Raw genomic sequence first — 16,517 nt, forward strand, 5'->3', positions numbered from 1 at the left:
GCTGACTGACATGCCTTATTTATGTAACTGCTGCATGCAAAAAGATTATTCACTCGTAAATTACTGCTTTTAATCTGCGTGTAATCCTTTCCCTCCTATGTCAGATAGACACAGACTAATCCTTCTGCTCCCTTACAAGCATTGTAAACCTTCCTGGGGAGCTTTGGGTGGGTTGTTTGGGGTTTTTTGAGTGTGTGTGTGTGTGTGTAATTCACAGAAAATAAAGGTATCAGCTAAAATATGATTACAAAGGCATCTCTTTTAGAAGACACGTTACCCACTAGTATAACCCCATAAACGTATGTGCTCACAGTCTCATTCATGACATAGGTATGTGAGAAGGGACTTGTCTAATCTTATGAGAATCCTAGTACAGAAATAGATTTAGTTAGAACTCTTATTTTATCTGAGGGTGAGAGGATGAAACAGATGAATGTTTTGAACTTTGAGGGATATTTAAAGCTCTGCATAGGTGTCAGCATATTCTGTCTTGTGGAAGAATAAGCAAAAATGTCTTCTAGCCAAACAAAAGTTTTCAAAGGAAAAAAACTATGTAAAACTCAACTAAGGGGACATTTATATTGTCAGCTGCTAATATATTCTGGGATGATCATGTTTTAAAATAATTTAACACCTGTTGAACACTTCAGAGAAGCATTAATCTAAGGTTTTTGTTTGCCTGCTTTTTAACAGCTTTAAAATAACAATTTTCTAAATAAAGGTTGCTAGGCATGTCATTTTGGGGTATTTACATCAAGATGCAAAGGCATAGGACAGAACTGTAAACATATTTAGGAATCTTAATGGTTCAGGCAGATAGCAAGCAGGATTTTCAAGGCGTGTTGTCACCTTACTGTTTTTGGAAACAGTGGCTCTTTTTCCTTGTATTCAGGATGGTGACTTCATGACTCCTGTTCTGGCAGAATCCAAAGTCTGGAATTTACGTACTAGAAATGCAGATGGATTTATTTCCAGTTCTTGTATGTTCAGGTGTGACTGGCAGTGAGAGGATACTTCTATAAGGGCTCATTGGTGGGTGGTAGAAAGCATCCCCCCAGGAAGGGCCCTGGTTGGCCCAGGTCTGCTCAAGAAGAGCCAAGTTAGATGCTACAGGAGTTTTGTCCTTGGAGCTTTTCCACTGTCATTTTTCACCATTAATAGAGGTCTTGCTTTTAGGATTGAGGGCCTGTAAGTCATCTAGTGCCCTAGGGAGGTGGGCACAGTGTGTTCAGCAGGAGAAAGACATGGTCATGCTGCCTTCACCACTGTCTGTTAAGAAACCCTCCTAACCATATCCTGTGGGTAAGAAAGGCAGGCATGTCAGACTCGCTGCAAAGAGACATTATTTCTTAGTCTTCTTTTACTAAATTCTGGTTTACACCTAAGTTAACCCTTGAAACAGTGTGACGTTTATTAGTAAAGGTCACGATATTGGCAAGAAGTTTGGGGTAATCCTTCTTCTCTTTAGTTTCAGTTATGTCAGTCTGTACAGGCTTGAGTGTAGTGTTAAGTGAGCATAGTATTGGAGCTGATTTTAGAAAATGAGGTAACAGATGTTTGAATATCTCTTGCCATGTCCTGTCATTTGAAGTCACTTCTCTGACTAATTTTTGTTCACTGTGACTGTTGAAAACCCCTCAGTGACTGGAATAAGCAGCTGCTTTTGAGGAACCGATGAAACATTTCCGATATTCACAATTGCGGTTTTGCATGCAGACATGTTTAACAGTCGTTGCTTTGTAATTTCTTCTCCGTGTGTTGGTAGTTAGCGCAGCTGGGCCCCACCACAGGATGCCTAGCCAGGGACTGCAGGTAAACAGGTGTCTGTCCATAAGGATGCACAAGGAAGTTGCTGTCCATCCAGTTTTCAGAAATGAATTTTCAGTACCCAAGTAAAAAAGGAAATGAGTGTGATTGATAGGAGCAGTGGGACCACATAAACTCCATCTTTAGCTGCCAGGGAGTGCTGAATGGCTCCATTAAACAGGGTCTGCATCTACTTGCAGTGCAGAACTGCTTTTAAATTGCAATTTATATGTCTTGAGGAGTCTCACAAACACTAGGACCTACTTAAATGATCCTTTTAATTCAGAAATTTTGAGTTCTGTTTAATAATACACTTGATCCAGTGCAACTGTAGGCTCTCTGCAAACAGGAGCATCCCCCTGTGTCTTTCCCGCTCCCTTGTGTTATATATAATAATTGTACAACTGCACAACCAGGCAGATGCTGTCAGAGGAGGAGAAAAAATAATCCACTCAAAAAAAAACCATTAGTTTTCTGTGGCATCAGTGAGCTGATCCGATTCACTGTGTAGTTTCATGACCTAATGTCATGAATGGAGCATCCCAAAGAAAGAGCTGAGAAAAAGAAAGCAAACTGCAGTTTCACGGACAGACCTGATTATATTAAATCTAGCCCTTAGGTTCAATTACCATTATCCTTAACCAACTAGGGTGGTGCCGGTAGCCTGTTTAGTTGCCATAGTCATATACCGCAGGTGCTTGTATTTCCTTCAGTCCTGAAGCCACAATATGCTGATGCCACCCTATAGAGTCTTTTTCCGCTTAGTGGCAAATGCTTTTTTATAAAGTAGAATTGGATAAACCACAGTAACCTGCTTTAGGAATGGGACAAATGTTAGAAAGATACTGGTAATGACATAATATTTTTTTCCCATGCAGTTGCTGTGGAAACGGGCCCTTAAGGATCGTTTCAAGTATGTGCGGAGACCCATTGAAGATGATGAGCAAGTCCTGAGGAACAAATGCAAATTTGGCCACAGGAGAGGACAGACCAGGAAATGTTCATTTGCTGAAAACAAACCTGACAATGTCCAGGTGCAGGTAGAGGTAAGGTTTTTAGTTTTGGTGCTTAACTGAGTTGTGTGTCTTCCAGCTCTTCTGCTTACAGTAAGGCCATGTGCCATTAAAGGGGAGAACAAAGTGATCTCATCATATTTAAACACATTTTGTAGGGAGTTTGTCCTATAGCCAGACCCTTGACAATTCTTTCCATTTCTGAAGAGCCGAGTATGAACAGTGGAGCTAACCCAGGATGGAATGCCTTGCAGAGTTGTTGTCATTTAGAGTTGTTTCCAATTGGACAGAAAATTCTGGGGCTTTTTAAATGCAGTACTACCAGTCTGCTTTAGGTTACACACACTCCAATTAGTGAAAAACAATAGAGGCCCATGTCTAAGAGCTGAAACCACTGTATAAAAAAGAATGCAAAGTGATATTTGAGCTGGTAGCAAGTGGCCATATACTACACATTGCACTGTTATATAAAAACTGTGTTGGTGTGTGATATACATAGGGATGCTTATATGTGCAGTTGCTGTATTTCCCCTTAGTTAGAGAATTTGGAGAATTATCACTGTCCAGTAAGTGCATGAAGCATTCGAACAAATCTGTACACTTTCATAAATACATTATGGTTCTAGTTATCCTTTACCAGTCCTCCCCACACTTCCTTGTGCTGCAGTTAAGATGTGGTAAAACTAAAGCAGTTGTAAGAATGGGATAAAGATGATAGGTAAGCAGATATTTGACTTTACTTGTCCACCTTGCTCTTTAAGCAGATACATGATATTTAGGGGAGCAAGAGTGGTTTACTGGATGCATTTCTCCATATGTTGCCCTTGTGTTTGAAAGCAATTGTAATTTTCTATCCAAAATGCACATATATGTTTGGGTTTGGTTTCTCATTGTATTTTTTGCGGGGGGTGGTGGGGTTTTTGGTGGTGGGTTGTTTTTCTTTTTCTTTAGGTTTTGTTGGGTTTTGCTGTGGGTTTGTTTTTTGGTTTTGTTTTGTTTTGTTTTTTTTGTGTGTGTTTTGTTTTGTATCTTTGTTTTGTTGTTTTTAAGCTTCAGTATTTTCTGTTTATCCCCTTTTGGTTAATGTGTGCAGGAATAAACACTTCCCTCTTTTTGCCTGCTTTAATTGAATGGCTTGCAGAATGTGTGAAGTAAGAAACCTTTAATTTGGGTGCAACACAATAAACAGCCTTGCATGCAGTAAAGGAGAAATGATAATTTCCTGAGTTTCTGTATGCATCAAGAGTTGACCATCCTTTATTCACTAATGCTCGGAAAGGGGTGGGTCTCTTTTGTCACATCGGGTAGTTGAGAAGAGCTTTGCAGTGATCTTGTAGGGACTATATGCTCAACTTCATTTTTCTATGGAGAGGGTGTAACTGCATTGCACTGTATCTGGAATCATCACTCTTTTTAACTGCACTGTCCAAGGCCACCACTGATCATTCCTTGTTTGCTTTAGAAGTTGAAGAAGAAAGTATGATCAATTTCTTCTAAAGTCTAGGCATTTTCTGCTAGTGTTGATGTTGTAATCAAATAAGGGTTAAACTGGAAGGGGGCAAGAGGATACTGAGTACCCCTAATCATAGAATCATAGGACCATAGAACAGTTAGGGTTGGAAAGGACCTTAAGATCAAGTTCCAACCCGTCCCGCCATGGGCAGGGGCACCTCACACTAAACCATGTCGCCCAAGTCTTTGTCAACTCTTCCTTTCTCTCTTGTATCACGATTTTTCCTGTATCATGACTATAAATAAAAAATCAGTATAAATGCAAGAATTAACATTTATGAAAACCTGTTAATGCTTAAGAATGAATCCCACAAAATTGGGGGAGTCATGACTTTCTTAGTTCCAAATGTGTTTCTACTTTGAAAGCAGGTGTGTCTGACTCTAAGGTCCTGAATTATGTCATTACAAATGCATACAGCTGAATAAGATGTCTGTTTAATATTTGTCTAAACAAATGCAGTGTTGGCGTTTTCATTCTGTATGTTCAGGGGCACACATAAAAGCACCTTTCTGCCACTCTTGGCACTAACTGCTTTGTGGTAAATTTAAACTGCTAAACAGAGTCTTAGCTTCAAAAAACAAATGCTTGGTCTAGAAGCACATACCACAGACAGAACCAAATGATTCTCAGATTATCATTAGACAGAATCCCTTGCCTTCATTCCTTTTCCAAGTCTGGAAGAGCAGATCAGCCTTCTGTGGACTAGAAGTCAATACATCAGGATTATTTATGGTGAAAGTGTGGGAAATGAATTCCAGTTTAAGGAAACCTTTGGAGAATCATCAGTGAAGGATTCCTAACCCCTTTGTGTCATCACACTCTCTCTTAGCTAGCAGAGTAGAGCATTTAGGGCATTACAGGCTGAAGTCAACTGGCAAGCAGTGCAGACGAAAGAGCACATCTGTTCCCAACAGATGACCTACTTACCAGCCACACAGCTGACTTCTATATTGAGCTTTAGTTTCTGAACAGTCATAAGATGTAACTGTCAAATGTGTTTTGTGTCAGTATAATCTTGGATCGTTAATGTTATCAAACTGATAAAAAGATTATTTACTAGTAAGAAATGCCTCACTGGTATACCTGGCATTTGGTTTCATATAAAAAGAGTAGTAAAGTTCTTACCACTAATGAAATCCTTAACCACTCTTTCTATTTTATCATGCAAAAAAACAGTTACTTGCCTAGACATGCTTCCTATGGTGTTCTGGGATATGCTCAGAGACATAGATGATGTCTGCCCCTTGGCCTGACCAAGCCCCATTACCAGCCAGCAGGCATTCCTGCTCCAAACACAGCATGAGTGTTACTTTGCTTCCCATGTAGGGCATTTCTTCCACATGTAGCATCTGGCATTTTCCCCAGTTTCTTTAAAACATCTGCTGATGTGTTCCTTGTTACAGAGCATTATACTCAAGCAAGATTGAAGAGTATACTCATTTTAGAGTGCTAGCATCACAGCAAAGGTCTTGAGCACATGCAGGGCTATAAAATAATGGTAAGCACATAAACCTATGCTGGAGGTGTCTGTCACTGAAGGATGCTTTGCTTAAAATGATGCTCCTTAGTTGAGCCACCACTGGAAAAATTTGCACATTAATATGACCCTCCCTGTCTGAGGGATATTTAGACCTTGAAAATAAGGAAAGTCTTCTTAATTAACGAACTTTCTGGCTATGAGGTGAGAATCCTTCTCATTCATTTTCCAGTCAGACAAATATCCTGGAGCTGCAGTAATCCAGGGCAGGGGTGATCAAACCACAAAAATGAATAAGGCAAGCCAGTCTCCCCTCCACAGCCAGTGGGGTTACTTCAAAGTCAGCCATCCAGCGGCTTGTTCTGAATGACCTTATTCTTTTTTTTTTTAACATCGAAATGGCATCTTTATGAAATTACTGGGCTTTTGGTCCTTTAGGCTATGAGAGAAATCACTTCTTGCCAGTTGTAACAGGAGGAGCCCTAGACTTGGGGGAGCCAAGAAAGCAGATAGCAAAGGAAGATAGCACACTTTTGCTGTGCACCTTTGGCCAGAGGATTATCAAAAGGCAAAAGGTGATGGAGAGGGAAGAGTGGTTAGAGCTGGTGATTGGCTTCCATATGATGAAAGCATGTGGTTCAAATGCTAGCTTGGTCATCACAAGGGTGGTGATCAAAGAGCAAATTGTCCCTTTCAGAACTCCAAGTTTTGTAATTTTGTTAGTCTTGAAAAGTGAAATACTAGTTGTCCCTTGGTAGAGGAAACAAGATTTCACCCATTTTGCTTACATTGTGTATTTGTTAGCTTACAAATCAGAAGGTAAATGTGATCAGACATAAACTGACTTACGTGGCCTTGAAAGTTTGCAGTTAGCATTAGCACGTCATCTAGCTCTGAGAGTCTGCCTGGCGCAAAAGGGTAAGTATATGTAGCTAAAGCACAGCCTGCTTTAATTAAACATCTGATTTGAGTACAAGACAGTATGGATCCTGCAGAAGGTTACATGGTCAATTTTGCATGAAAGCAGTCTGCACATGTTGCTTCACCTCTCTGTGTCCAGTGTTTGGATATGAGAGGTGGCACAGTTGCAATGCCTTCTCAGTTCTCTGCTACCCTATGGGACTAAGATGGGTCCTGAGCAGTATCCAGCTTACTGCCTGCTTTTCAGATTCAGACTTGCTCCAGATCAGTCTGCAGCATTTTGTTTGGTTTTAGGGTTTGTTTTTTTTTTTTTAGCAAATCATACCTGGTTCAAGCATTTATCCTGATCTAAAATGCTTCAGTGTTCAGAAAACTAAATGTCAATATGATGAACCTGAAAGTCACCATGCAAAAAAAGTCTGTCCCTTACAATAGCAGTAATAAAAGCTGTTCTGTACACTGTGTTTTTAAGATACCTTGTGTCTCTATGTATTCCAGACAAAACAGTAAAACACACTTTTCAGTATTCAAAAATCAAGGTACAAGATTTGCATTATGCTTACTTAACTACCTGTGAAAGCTGTTTCTCATCCTGAAGTACTTATAAAACCCAATTAATGGAAAAGATTATTCCGAACAAGAAAACAAGGGTCCCACTATAGTCTCAGTGGGAGTATTCAAGCATCATGTTCTTTGTTTAGGCAGATAGAAGACCCTGAAACTGCTACTGTCAGGTTTTCTTGCATAAGTACCTTTAACATTGATGCTAACTCTGATGCAGGTATCAGAAATCAAGGAGTGTTAGCAGCAGCAGTAACAGAACTTGGCTTATACATTGGCATCTAGCAAGAAAAACCTGAAATGTTTTTTACAAATGAAATATATTTAGCTGCTGCTGGGAGCTGACAAGAGCAGTAATAATGACAGTCAATACAACAGCTGTACCAACACTGCAACCTATCAGCAACCCAGTCCCAAAGTATGGTGTAAAAGGAGCTCCCACTCAGTGCCAGCACCACTGAACCTGTCTATGTGGCTCTGCTGTTGCAGGAGATGGTTCTTGCTACCATCGCGTGGCTTCTGCCCTTTCCAGCAAGTAGATTAGTCTCCATCCAAAGGAATTTTGTCAAAGAAACAGTCCCAAAGCATCCCAGGTGAGGAACCTGAATCCATGGTTGGCGTGAAGAGACCAACAGCATGCAGTGCAGTGTCCTTATATCCATCCCTTTAACTCTGCTGGTCCTATCTGAATTCAGTCTCCCAAGCTGAGGAACCAGTAGGTTCTGCTGGTATTCTTCAAAAAAAGAGACCTTGATCTTTGTTGGTAGCAAAGGGTAGGCTACATTTACCATTCAGGAACTGCTGTAAACCCTCGTAAAGCTAAGACGTTCCTGCTGTCCTCACGAGAAGAGCTTCCATCACTGTGATTCTGCAATCATGTTACTGTGTTACTGACACTAATGACTTTAAGGATTTATGATGCTGGCTTTAAACAGTAACTGAAAGCTTAGACCTTGGAGATACACATCATTCGTAAGAATTGCTCCATTTCTCCCCACAAAGACATGTAGCAGTTTCACTTCCTTGGTTGCAGCACTGACTCATAAAAATGTCCCTCTATCTTGGGCTTTTTACAAGAGTATGATAATGTAATCTCATATCATATGTGAAAAATCAAGATCCGTCAAAAAGATATTAAGGAATTTGGCATTTATTTAAAAACCTGTCTCTGACCAAATGACTAATGAGCCTATTGCTTCTGGAAATGGGAGGCATGAGGGATTTGGAGGGCTTTTTTTTGAGTTTTTGGTGAAAAGAAATTATGTTTTTTGTATGTATGCATTCTTGTTTAATGTGAGCGTCTTAACACAACCTATTTGTATATGGTTCCAAGTAGAACTGGGAGTATCAATTGCGGGTCACTAGGGAAAGGCAGCTGGAGTGTGGGCAAAGAGCCCTACAACCCATGTGGCTTCTAGATCCAGTGTCTTTAGTCACAGATATCTGAGACGCCAAAAGATTTAGGGAGCTTGTGGGCATGAGCACTCTGGGATGGGCTCCCTGTTGCTGTCACCTGTTGTGTGTGAATCCAACAGAAGGGCTAAGAGTCTTTCCAGGACCATCCCTCAGGCAAGGTCTAGCTTACACTGCCATGCAAGTACTGGATCCTCTGCTTACCTCATTTACTCCCTTTCTGCTTCCTTTTGACCTTTTTCTCTATTCTTTATTTCTCATGAGCGTGTGACATAAAGGCAGCGTGTTTTTTAAAGGCATTGAGGTAAATACTCATTTGTTCCAGAAGGATATTTTTAAAATAAGTAGAACTTTTATGGTTTAAGAAGAAAGGAAATTCTTTACATTGAAAATGAGGTTAGCATGTTGCTAAATAAGATAAAAATCTATATACAAAAATAATTAGAGATCACCAATTAACACTGGAGGTTGGTGACCTGAAGAATGAATGATTCCTCATTTAAAGCGGCTATTTTTTAAGCTGTGTCCTGCTTTGGCTTCTTTTCTTCAGACCTGGAGACAGGAGCTCCTGACTTTGGTCTAGATAGGCTTGCTTTTCTGACTACAGAAATAATTGAGCTAATAATTGAGCTTTAACCTTACTGTCAAAATTCTGATATATTGCTGTGCTCTAATTGGCTTTCTCACTTTGATGGTTAAAGTGAAGAGGATCTAGAGTCCTCCCTAAATTAGCGTGTGATAGGCTGATATAATGGTTCAGTAACCAGCTTTCCAAACCCAGATTCTTTGCAAAATGGCATCCCACTGAGATAACTTCTTTCCCCCAGAAGAAAGTCAACTTTTGGTTACCTTTCCATTTACCTTAAAAATTAACTTGTTCACAAATGAAAAACTAAAAGGAAAAAGTTAAAACATTTTAAGTGATTCCTGCATTTAGGTGTGGCTGAGTTAATATAATTTCACTGCACTTTACTAGAAAAAAAGGCAAATTTGCAAAATAGGAAGAAGGTCTGAATATAATGGGAATTGAGTCACAAAGCAAGTTACCAAACACATTCTGCTGCAAGCATATTATTTTGTAATTTTTCAATAAAAGCATAACTTTTTTTGATGTTAGAATCTAATAAATCCTGAGGTCAGAAATAGTTTGTGTAGAATTCAAGTGATGTCAAACTTTCTGCTCCATCAAAACCCTTCAGATTGTATTTCAATAAAACTATGCTTAGAAATAATGAAGAGCATAAATCAGAATGCTTTTGCCCTTTTCAGCTAGTTTGACTGAAAACGGCTACTCATCCATAAACATCTAAAGTCCCTGTTCTCCAATTCCACACTAAAGACAGCCACTGCCATTTGACTTGATGTACCAGTGAAGTCTTATTGCAGTGTTCTGTTCTTTACTGATAAACATGGATCACTTGCATTAAATCAGCTGGAATTAGAAATATGCAATGATGCAGTAAACCTATCTTCCCAATTATCAGCTGATCTATATTTGCATAGCAGTATGTTGTTTGTATTCCCCAGTAGGAATGAAACTGTCCAGGGACAAAATGAAGTGATTAGATATATAAGGCATGCTCTGTCACTGTATTAAAGCCATCATGTATAGTCAAGATCAGATCATAGCAACTTTGGTTGGTAATGCCAACCCTAGAATTGGGTTTTCACAGGCTCTTTCACTGCATGCAGCATTGTTTTACAACACCCCAAGTATTTTACATCATACTCATCATTGCCCATCCTCAAAGTACATTAACTTATTATGTTTCCTCTGCACTTTAATAAACAAGAAGTAATCTCTGAAACAGCAATACCTACTAAGGCCAGTAGAAAACTGTCATTAATTGATATCCAAACAATGCTACCAGGGATCTGGGACATTTCTGCAGTTCTATTACTTGCCTGAATTTTTAAGATACGTTTTATGGCTGGAAATATACACCCGTACACAGACTACTAGCTTAAACAAGCTATGTTAAAGAGCTTACACTTCAGAACTACCTTTCCTCAGCCTACAAATGGAGCTTAAAAAGGTGGAAAGGTTACAGATGTTCATTGCTCTAAGCAGGCTGAACACTGCAAGAAAACCAATTCTAATGCCGATTTCTACTTGTGTTACTCATATGTAATGGATGATTTACACAATGAAGTCTGGCCTTCCATCACATTATTTTTTTCCTAGTAGATAAGTTTGACAGCAATTCTTCCTTATACTACTGCTGTATTTCTATTGGTAGCTTGCCACTGATGCTTACAAAAATGTCAAATAGTCTCATTTAGATAATCAATAATATCACTAGCTAAACTAGCTCTCAAAGACAGAGCTGACTACATTGTGAGCTTGAGCTATATTTGCCTTGACAAGGGGGATAGAAATTAGCTGGAGTAAAGGTCATAGCTTGTTCTCAGTGTTTGTTTCTAAGCAACCCAGTTGGTTTGTCTGTGGTTACAGCACACCAGATTGAGTTTGTTTTGCTTTCCTGCCTCTGTAAGTGAGGCGCTGAAGGTGATGGCCCCTCTGGAAATGAACCACAGCAGGTGCCTGAAGAAGCTCCTGCTCTATGGGTAGGAGGCTTGGAAGCAGACCCAGAGCAGTAATAACAGCTCTTTGGAGTCAGAGACTTCAAACTAGCTTTTGCCTGGAGTAAAAAACACAACAGTAATTAAAAAAACCAACCATCTGTGTACATGTGTGAGAAAGCATGAGCATCTTGAGACTGACAGGAGTAAGCCAGCCCTTGGTTTTGTGCAGTGGTCATACTGAAGCAAGAGCCAGTCCATCCAACTTAGAGCAAGTTAGCAGTTTAAGGAACAGATGAACAGCCAACTTGGAGATGTGTGAATACTAGAATGGTATTCACAGTTGGTAGGGACCATATTGACCAAGAAAGCTACTGTCTTTACTGGCCAAATTGGCAAGAACTGTAATGCAGACCCAAGAGATGAACACATTGGGAAGGAATCAACAAAGTTCCAGTGAAAAGAAGTAATTCTTCATAAATTCATTCATTCTTTGAAGTATTCAACAACCCTGAGGACACAGGAAGTCCAACTGATAGAATTTACTTTAACTTCAGAGGAGTTTTCACCACCTGCCTTTCAAAGACTCTTAGAGGATATAATCTGAAGGATAAACAAAAAGGTAAGCAAGACGGGCCTTGCATGAATAAATTAGAACAAAGAAGGCTAGGCAGAAATAGCTGTTTTTTACAGCAGAAAAATTATTAATGCTTCGTTTAAGCAGTTTAATATGTTTCTAAATGGTGTGGGAAAAGGAGGATAGTTGGCTGACCACACTGGATGATGCTAAAGAGGGTAGTAACAACAAAAGACTGTCTGAAGAACTGCAGAACGACTCCATGCTACTGAGTGACAGGGCAAAAAAACAACAGATAAAATTTGAGTGTTAGATGAAAACTAAGGCATGAAGAGAAAACTCAGTCCTAACAACATTTACAGTGATGGGCTCTGAGCTTATTCTTACTATTCACAAATGATATTTTTATCTTATGCCAAAGAAAACTTGGCACAATGCTAAGTAGCAGTACAAAAATGTATATCGAATGCTCAGAATTATATAAGAAAGAAACAAAAGGGAATATGTTATTCCACTGGATGCACCTGTGGTGTTTCAACATCTCAACTAGCTAAGGGCTGTAGTGAAATTACAGGATATGCAAAGATAGTAACAAGGATAATTGAAAGTTTGGACCGGGTTTTCTATGTGGAATGATTTGACAGCTTAGGACAGTCTCGGCTGGAAAAGAGGTGGCCAAGGACAGAATATAACATATCTATACTACAGTGGCAAGAAGATGGTGAATAGGTTTTGAATCCAGAATGATAATTAGAAGGCAGAAGCAGCAAGAGAAAAATAAAATATTTTCCAACAGTGCACAGTTAAACCACTGAATTTAATGCAGGATGTACCATTTTATGAGAGTTGGAAAAGTGACTGGGAAAAATAATGAAACAAAAAAAATCTACTGAAGGCTATTAAATATAAAGCCATAACCCTTGGGAGTCCACAGACTCCCGGTCAGTGGAGTCTTCACAGAACTCAGGGGAGATGCCACTACATACACAACCTTACTTTATATATCATGGAGCAGACACTTCTGGAAACCATGCTAAAGCACAGGAAAAACAAGGTGGTTGGTGACAGCCAGCATGGCTTCACTAAGGGGAAATCCTGCCTGACCAATTTGGTGGCCTTCTATGATGGGGCTACAGAACTGATGGACAGGGGTAGAGCAGTTGATGTCATCTACCTGGACTTGTGTAAAGCGTTCAACACTGTCCCACATGACATCCTTGTCTCTAAATTGGAGAGACATCAATTTGATAGGGGGAGCACTCAGCATAAAGAACTGGCTGGATGGCCGCACACAAAGGGTTGTGGGCAATGGCTCCATGTCCAGCTGGAGACCAGTAACGACTGGCATCCCTCAGGGATCGGTGTTGGGACCGGTCTTGTTCAACATCTTCATCACTGACATGGACAGTGGGATTGAGTGCGCCCTCAGCAAGGTTGCCGATGACACCAAGCTCTGTGGTTCGGTTGATACGCTGGAGGGAAGGAATGCCATCCAGAGGGACCTTGACACACTTGTGAGGTGGGCTGATGCCAACCTCATGAAGTTTAACCATGACAAGTGCAAGGTCCTACACCTGGGTCGGAGCAATCCCAGGCACAGCTACAGGTTGGGCAGAGAAGAGATTCAGAGCAGCCCTGCAGAGAAGGACTTGGGGGTGTTGGTTGATGAGAAGATGAACATGAGCTGGCTGCAGTGTGCGCTTGCAGCCCAGAAAGCCAACCGTATCCTGGGCTGCATCAAAAGGAGCGTGACCAGCAGGTCGAAGGAGGTGATCCTGCCCCTCTACTCTGCTCTTGTGAGACCTCACTTGGAGTATTGTGTGCAGTTCTGGTGTCCTCAGCATAAAAAGGACATGGAACTGTTGGAGCAAGTCCAGAGGAGGACCACGAGGATGATCAGGGGACTGGAGCACCTCCTGTATGAAGACAGGCTGAGAAAGTTGGGACTGTTCAGCCTGGAGAAGGGAAGGCTGTGTGGAGACCTCATAGCCGCCTTCCAGTATCTGAAGGGGCCTATAGGGACGCTGGGGAGGGACTCTTCATTAGGGACTGTAGTTACAGGACAAGGGGTAATGGGTTCAAACTTAAACAGGGAAAGTTCAGGTTAGATATAAGGAAGAAGTTCTTTACTGTGAGGGTGGTGAGGCACAGGATCAGGCTGCCCAAAGAAGTGGCAAATGCTCCATCGCTAGCAGTGTTCAAGGCCAGGCTGGACAGAGATGGGCAACCTGGTTTAGTGTGAGGCAGGGGGGCTGGAACTAGATGATCTTAAGGTCATTTCCAACCCTAACTGTTCTATGATTCTACAATTCTTTTTCCCAGCACTCAGACAGGTAGAGGAGGGTATGGGACTTAAATTGTCTGACCCATCACCTCTGTTCCTGTGCAGTGAGGAGGAGGGTAGGAATGCCTACTCAAGTTGGTCATGAACAAATATTACTCTTGTAATGCAATCCAGATTAAAGTCCTCTATTAGAAAGAGTGCAGACTGTGCTAATACAGCAGCCTAGCACAGGCCAAGGGAGTACCTGCGGGGTCACAGTAGGTACCTGTCTTGCATGTAAGGCTTATTTTCTTCTGTGACCCGTATGGTTATTGAAATCCACAGATATATACTGGGAGGGAGACAGGTATTTTAATTGTGTATGTTGTGCAACCATTCTTGGAATGCCATATGCACAATTTAAGAAAGGATGTTAATTAAACTGGAAAGTTTATTTGCACGTACAGAGCACCATGAAGCAGTTTTGGATGTTGTACGTTTTGTAGCTCTGTGTCTCAAATGATCTGGGGAACAGGATGAAGTGTTTCATCTCCCACTGACATTGCCCCACAGGCCACCAGTGACAGAGACAACAGCTGCATCAGTGATAATACATATGGGAAAAGCCAGGGTAAATGCAGCCTGGGAGCAGTAGCTGTACTAACAGTGTATCTGTACATCACCTCAGCTTGTGTCAACGAGCAAATTCACTGCATCCTTTGATAGAAACTTAACAGCTCCAGGCTACTGCCACTGATTTACTACTCCTTTGGATAGCCACTGCTGTTCTTATAAATTATTGGGTTTGGAATTAAAGCATGGACGATAATAGTAATTTTGAAGAACATTGTTAACAATCTTCAAGTACAAAATAACTTTCTCAATACACTAACAGTCAAACTGCTTGGTCATGTTTTCCATTAAGAGTTATCTGAGTTCAGCTGGTCTCCTTGGAGGTAAATACTTCAGTCGCATAAATGTGAAAGTTTGTTGTCCTGCTTTTAGGACCTGTGTGAGTAAGAAGAAAATACTATTTCTTCAATTAGACAAACCAGACACAGGCTTAGGAATTTCATTAATATCCTTAAATATGTAATTTAAGCTTGGGAGACTTGGCTGATATCCATAGTGTTATATGAAAACAGATCTTCATTTAACTATCAGAACATGAAGGCAAGTCCACAGAGCTGGTACTGAAATAATACCACAGGTACTTTCTGCTGAGGGTGTCTACACTATGACTACACTCAAATCACATAAGCTACATCAGATAAAAATTGTGATTTGTCACAATTCTGTCCTTCCTTTCTTAATAGGAAGAACCAGTTTATCTTGAAGACAGTGCAATGGATGTACACATTCAGTGGCTTAAGCAAGAATATCTGAAAACTCAGAGGAACTGGAAAGAAGTGGATAACAGAATGAATGTGACAATTGAAATGCGGAGAAAGATGATCGGTGATAAGGCACCCTTAAAAGACATTCTTAGACTATTTCCTTTCTTAAGATGCCCTTATCAGGTAATAGCTATTTTTAATAATGACGTTGCATTTCGTGTTATAGATGTGATACAACCATAGGTACATGTTTTACTGCGTGTTTCCAGTGAAGTATACAGCATTGTTCTCTTTAACCTAATTCACATTTTTGCTGTCAACACCACTTTGAAAGATTCACCAGTCCTGTGTTAAATATACCACACACAACACCAGTGCATTATTTGCAGTATTTTGGTGTTACTTGATGTATTTCTTCCTTGCTTTGAAAAGAAATTAAACCATCCCCTCTGATTTATAAACTTTTTTACTGAGCTAGTTTTATTGTGTCTTCAAAGTGGGCATGTTGTGCTGTTTTCAGCTCCCAGGACTGCAATAACACCAAATATTTGTTTCTCTTTTAGCTCTTTAGGGAGTTCCAGCTTCTCACACACATGGACATTTATAAGAAAACAGTTGAGATTTTGGAGATTTATTCAGAAAACATATTATCTTTGTATGCGGTGAGGAACAATCCAATTAACGTTATGCTGCAAGAAAATCTGAAGCGTCACACAGAGCAAGACATTCTGAAATGTCAGTACAAATCTTCCATGCTCTGAATATCAGAGTTTTGTTGTAGCTAATTGTTCTTACTTATGTAACTAAACTAGCTCCAATTTTACTGCAAAAACATATTAAAAATGTCACATTTGCCTGAAAAAATACACAGTGATGAGGAAGCATTAAGAATAAAAGCTAATGAATTACTAGGAAAATTAAGTCAGGTATTGAATCTTCTAATTGAATGAAAGACTGCAGGATAAGTATAGCTAGATGAGCAGTTACGTATTTCTGGATCTGTAAAGGAGTGCTTATTATTTTCTAAAAATACACACAGAAAACAAATTTTCTGCTTTAGAAATAGTCTCATCAGAAGCGATCATTTCCTTTAGAAAGAGAGTTACTGTTTCT

General features: G+C 40.2%; 1 protein-coding gene across 3 annotated transcripts in view; it reads left to right on the forward strand.

Annotated features, from left to right (window-relative positions):
- The window catches only part of SAMD3 (sterile alpha motif domain containing 3), a 37,288-nt gene that overhangs the window by 17,209 nt on the left and 3,562 nt on the right, over positions 1-16,517 (forward strand). For 2 of the 3 annotated variants that reach the window (XM_061475004.1, XM_061475006.1), the window contains exons 7-9: positions 2,685-2,852; positions 15,384-15,587; positions 15,968-16,139. In XM_061475004.1, coding sequence (XP_061330988.1) covers positions 2,685-2,852; positions 15,384-15,587; positions 15,968-16,139 — 544 coding nt within the window. The remainder of the gene's footprint in view (positions 1-2,684; positions 2,853-15,383; positions 15,588-15,967; positions 16,140-16,517) is intronic. The other variant, XM_061475005.1, reaches the window with a different exon arrangement.

Source organism: Pezoporus flaviventris, unplaced genomic scaffold (assembly GCF_033815535.1).
Source record: "Pezoporus flaviventris isolate CSIRO_AGI_PZ_B2104156 unplaced genomic scaffold, CSIRO_AGI_Pfla_v1 ptg000081l, whole genome shotgun sequence".
In the NCBI taxonomy this organism is placed as follows: domain Eukaryota; kingdom Metazoa; phylum Chordata; class Aves; order Psittaciformes; family Psittacidae; genus Pezoporus; species Pezoporus flaviventris.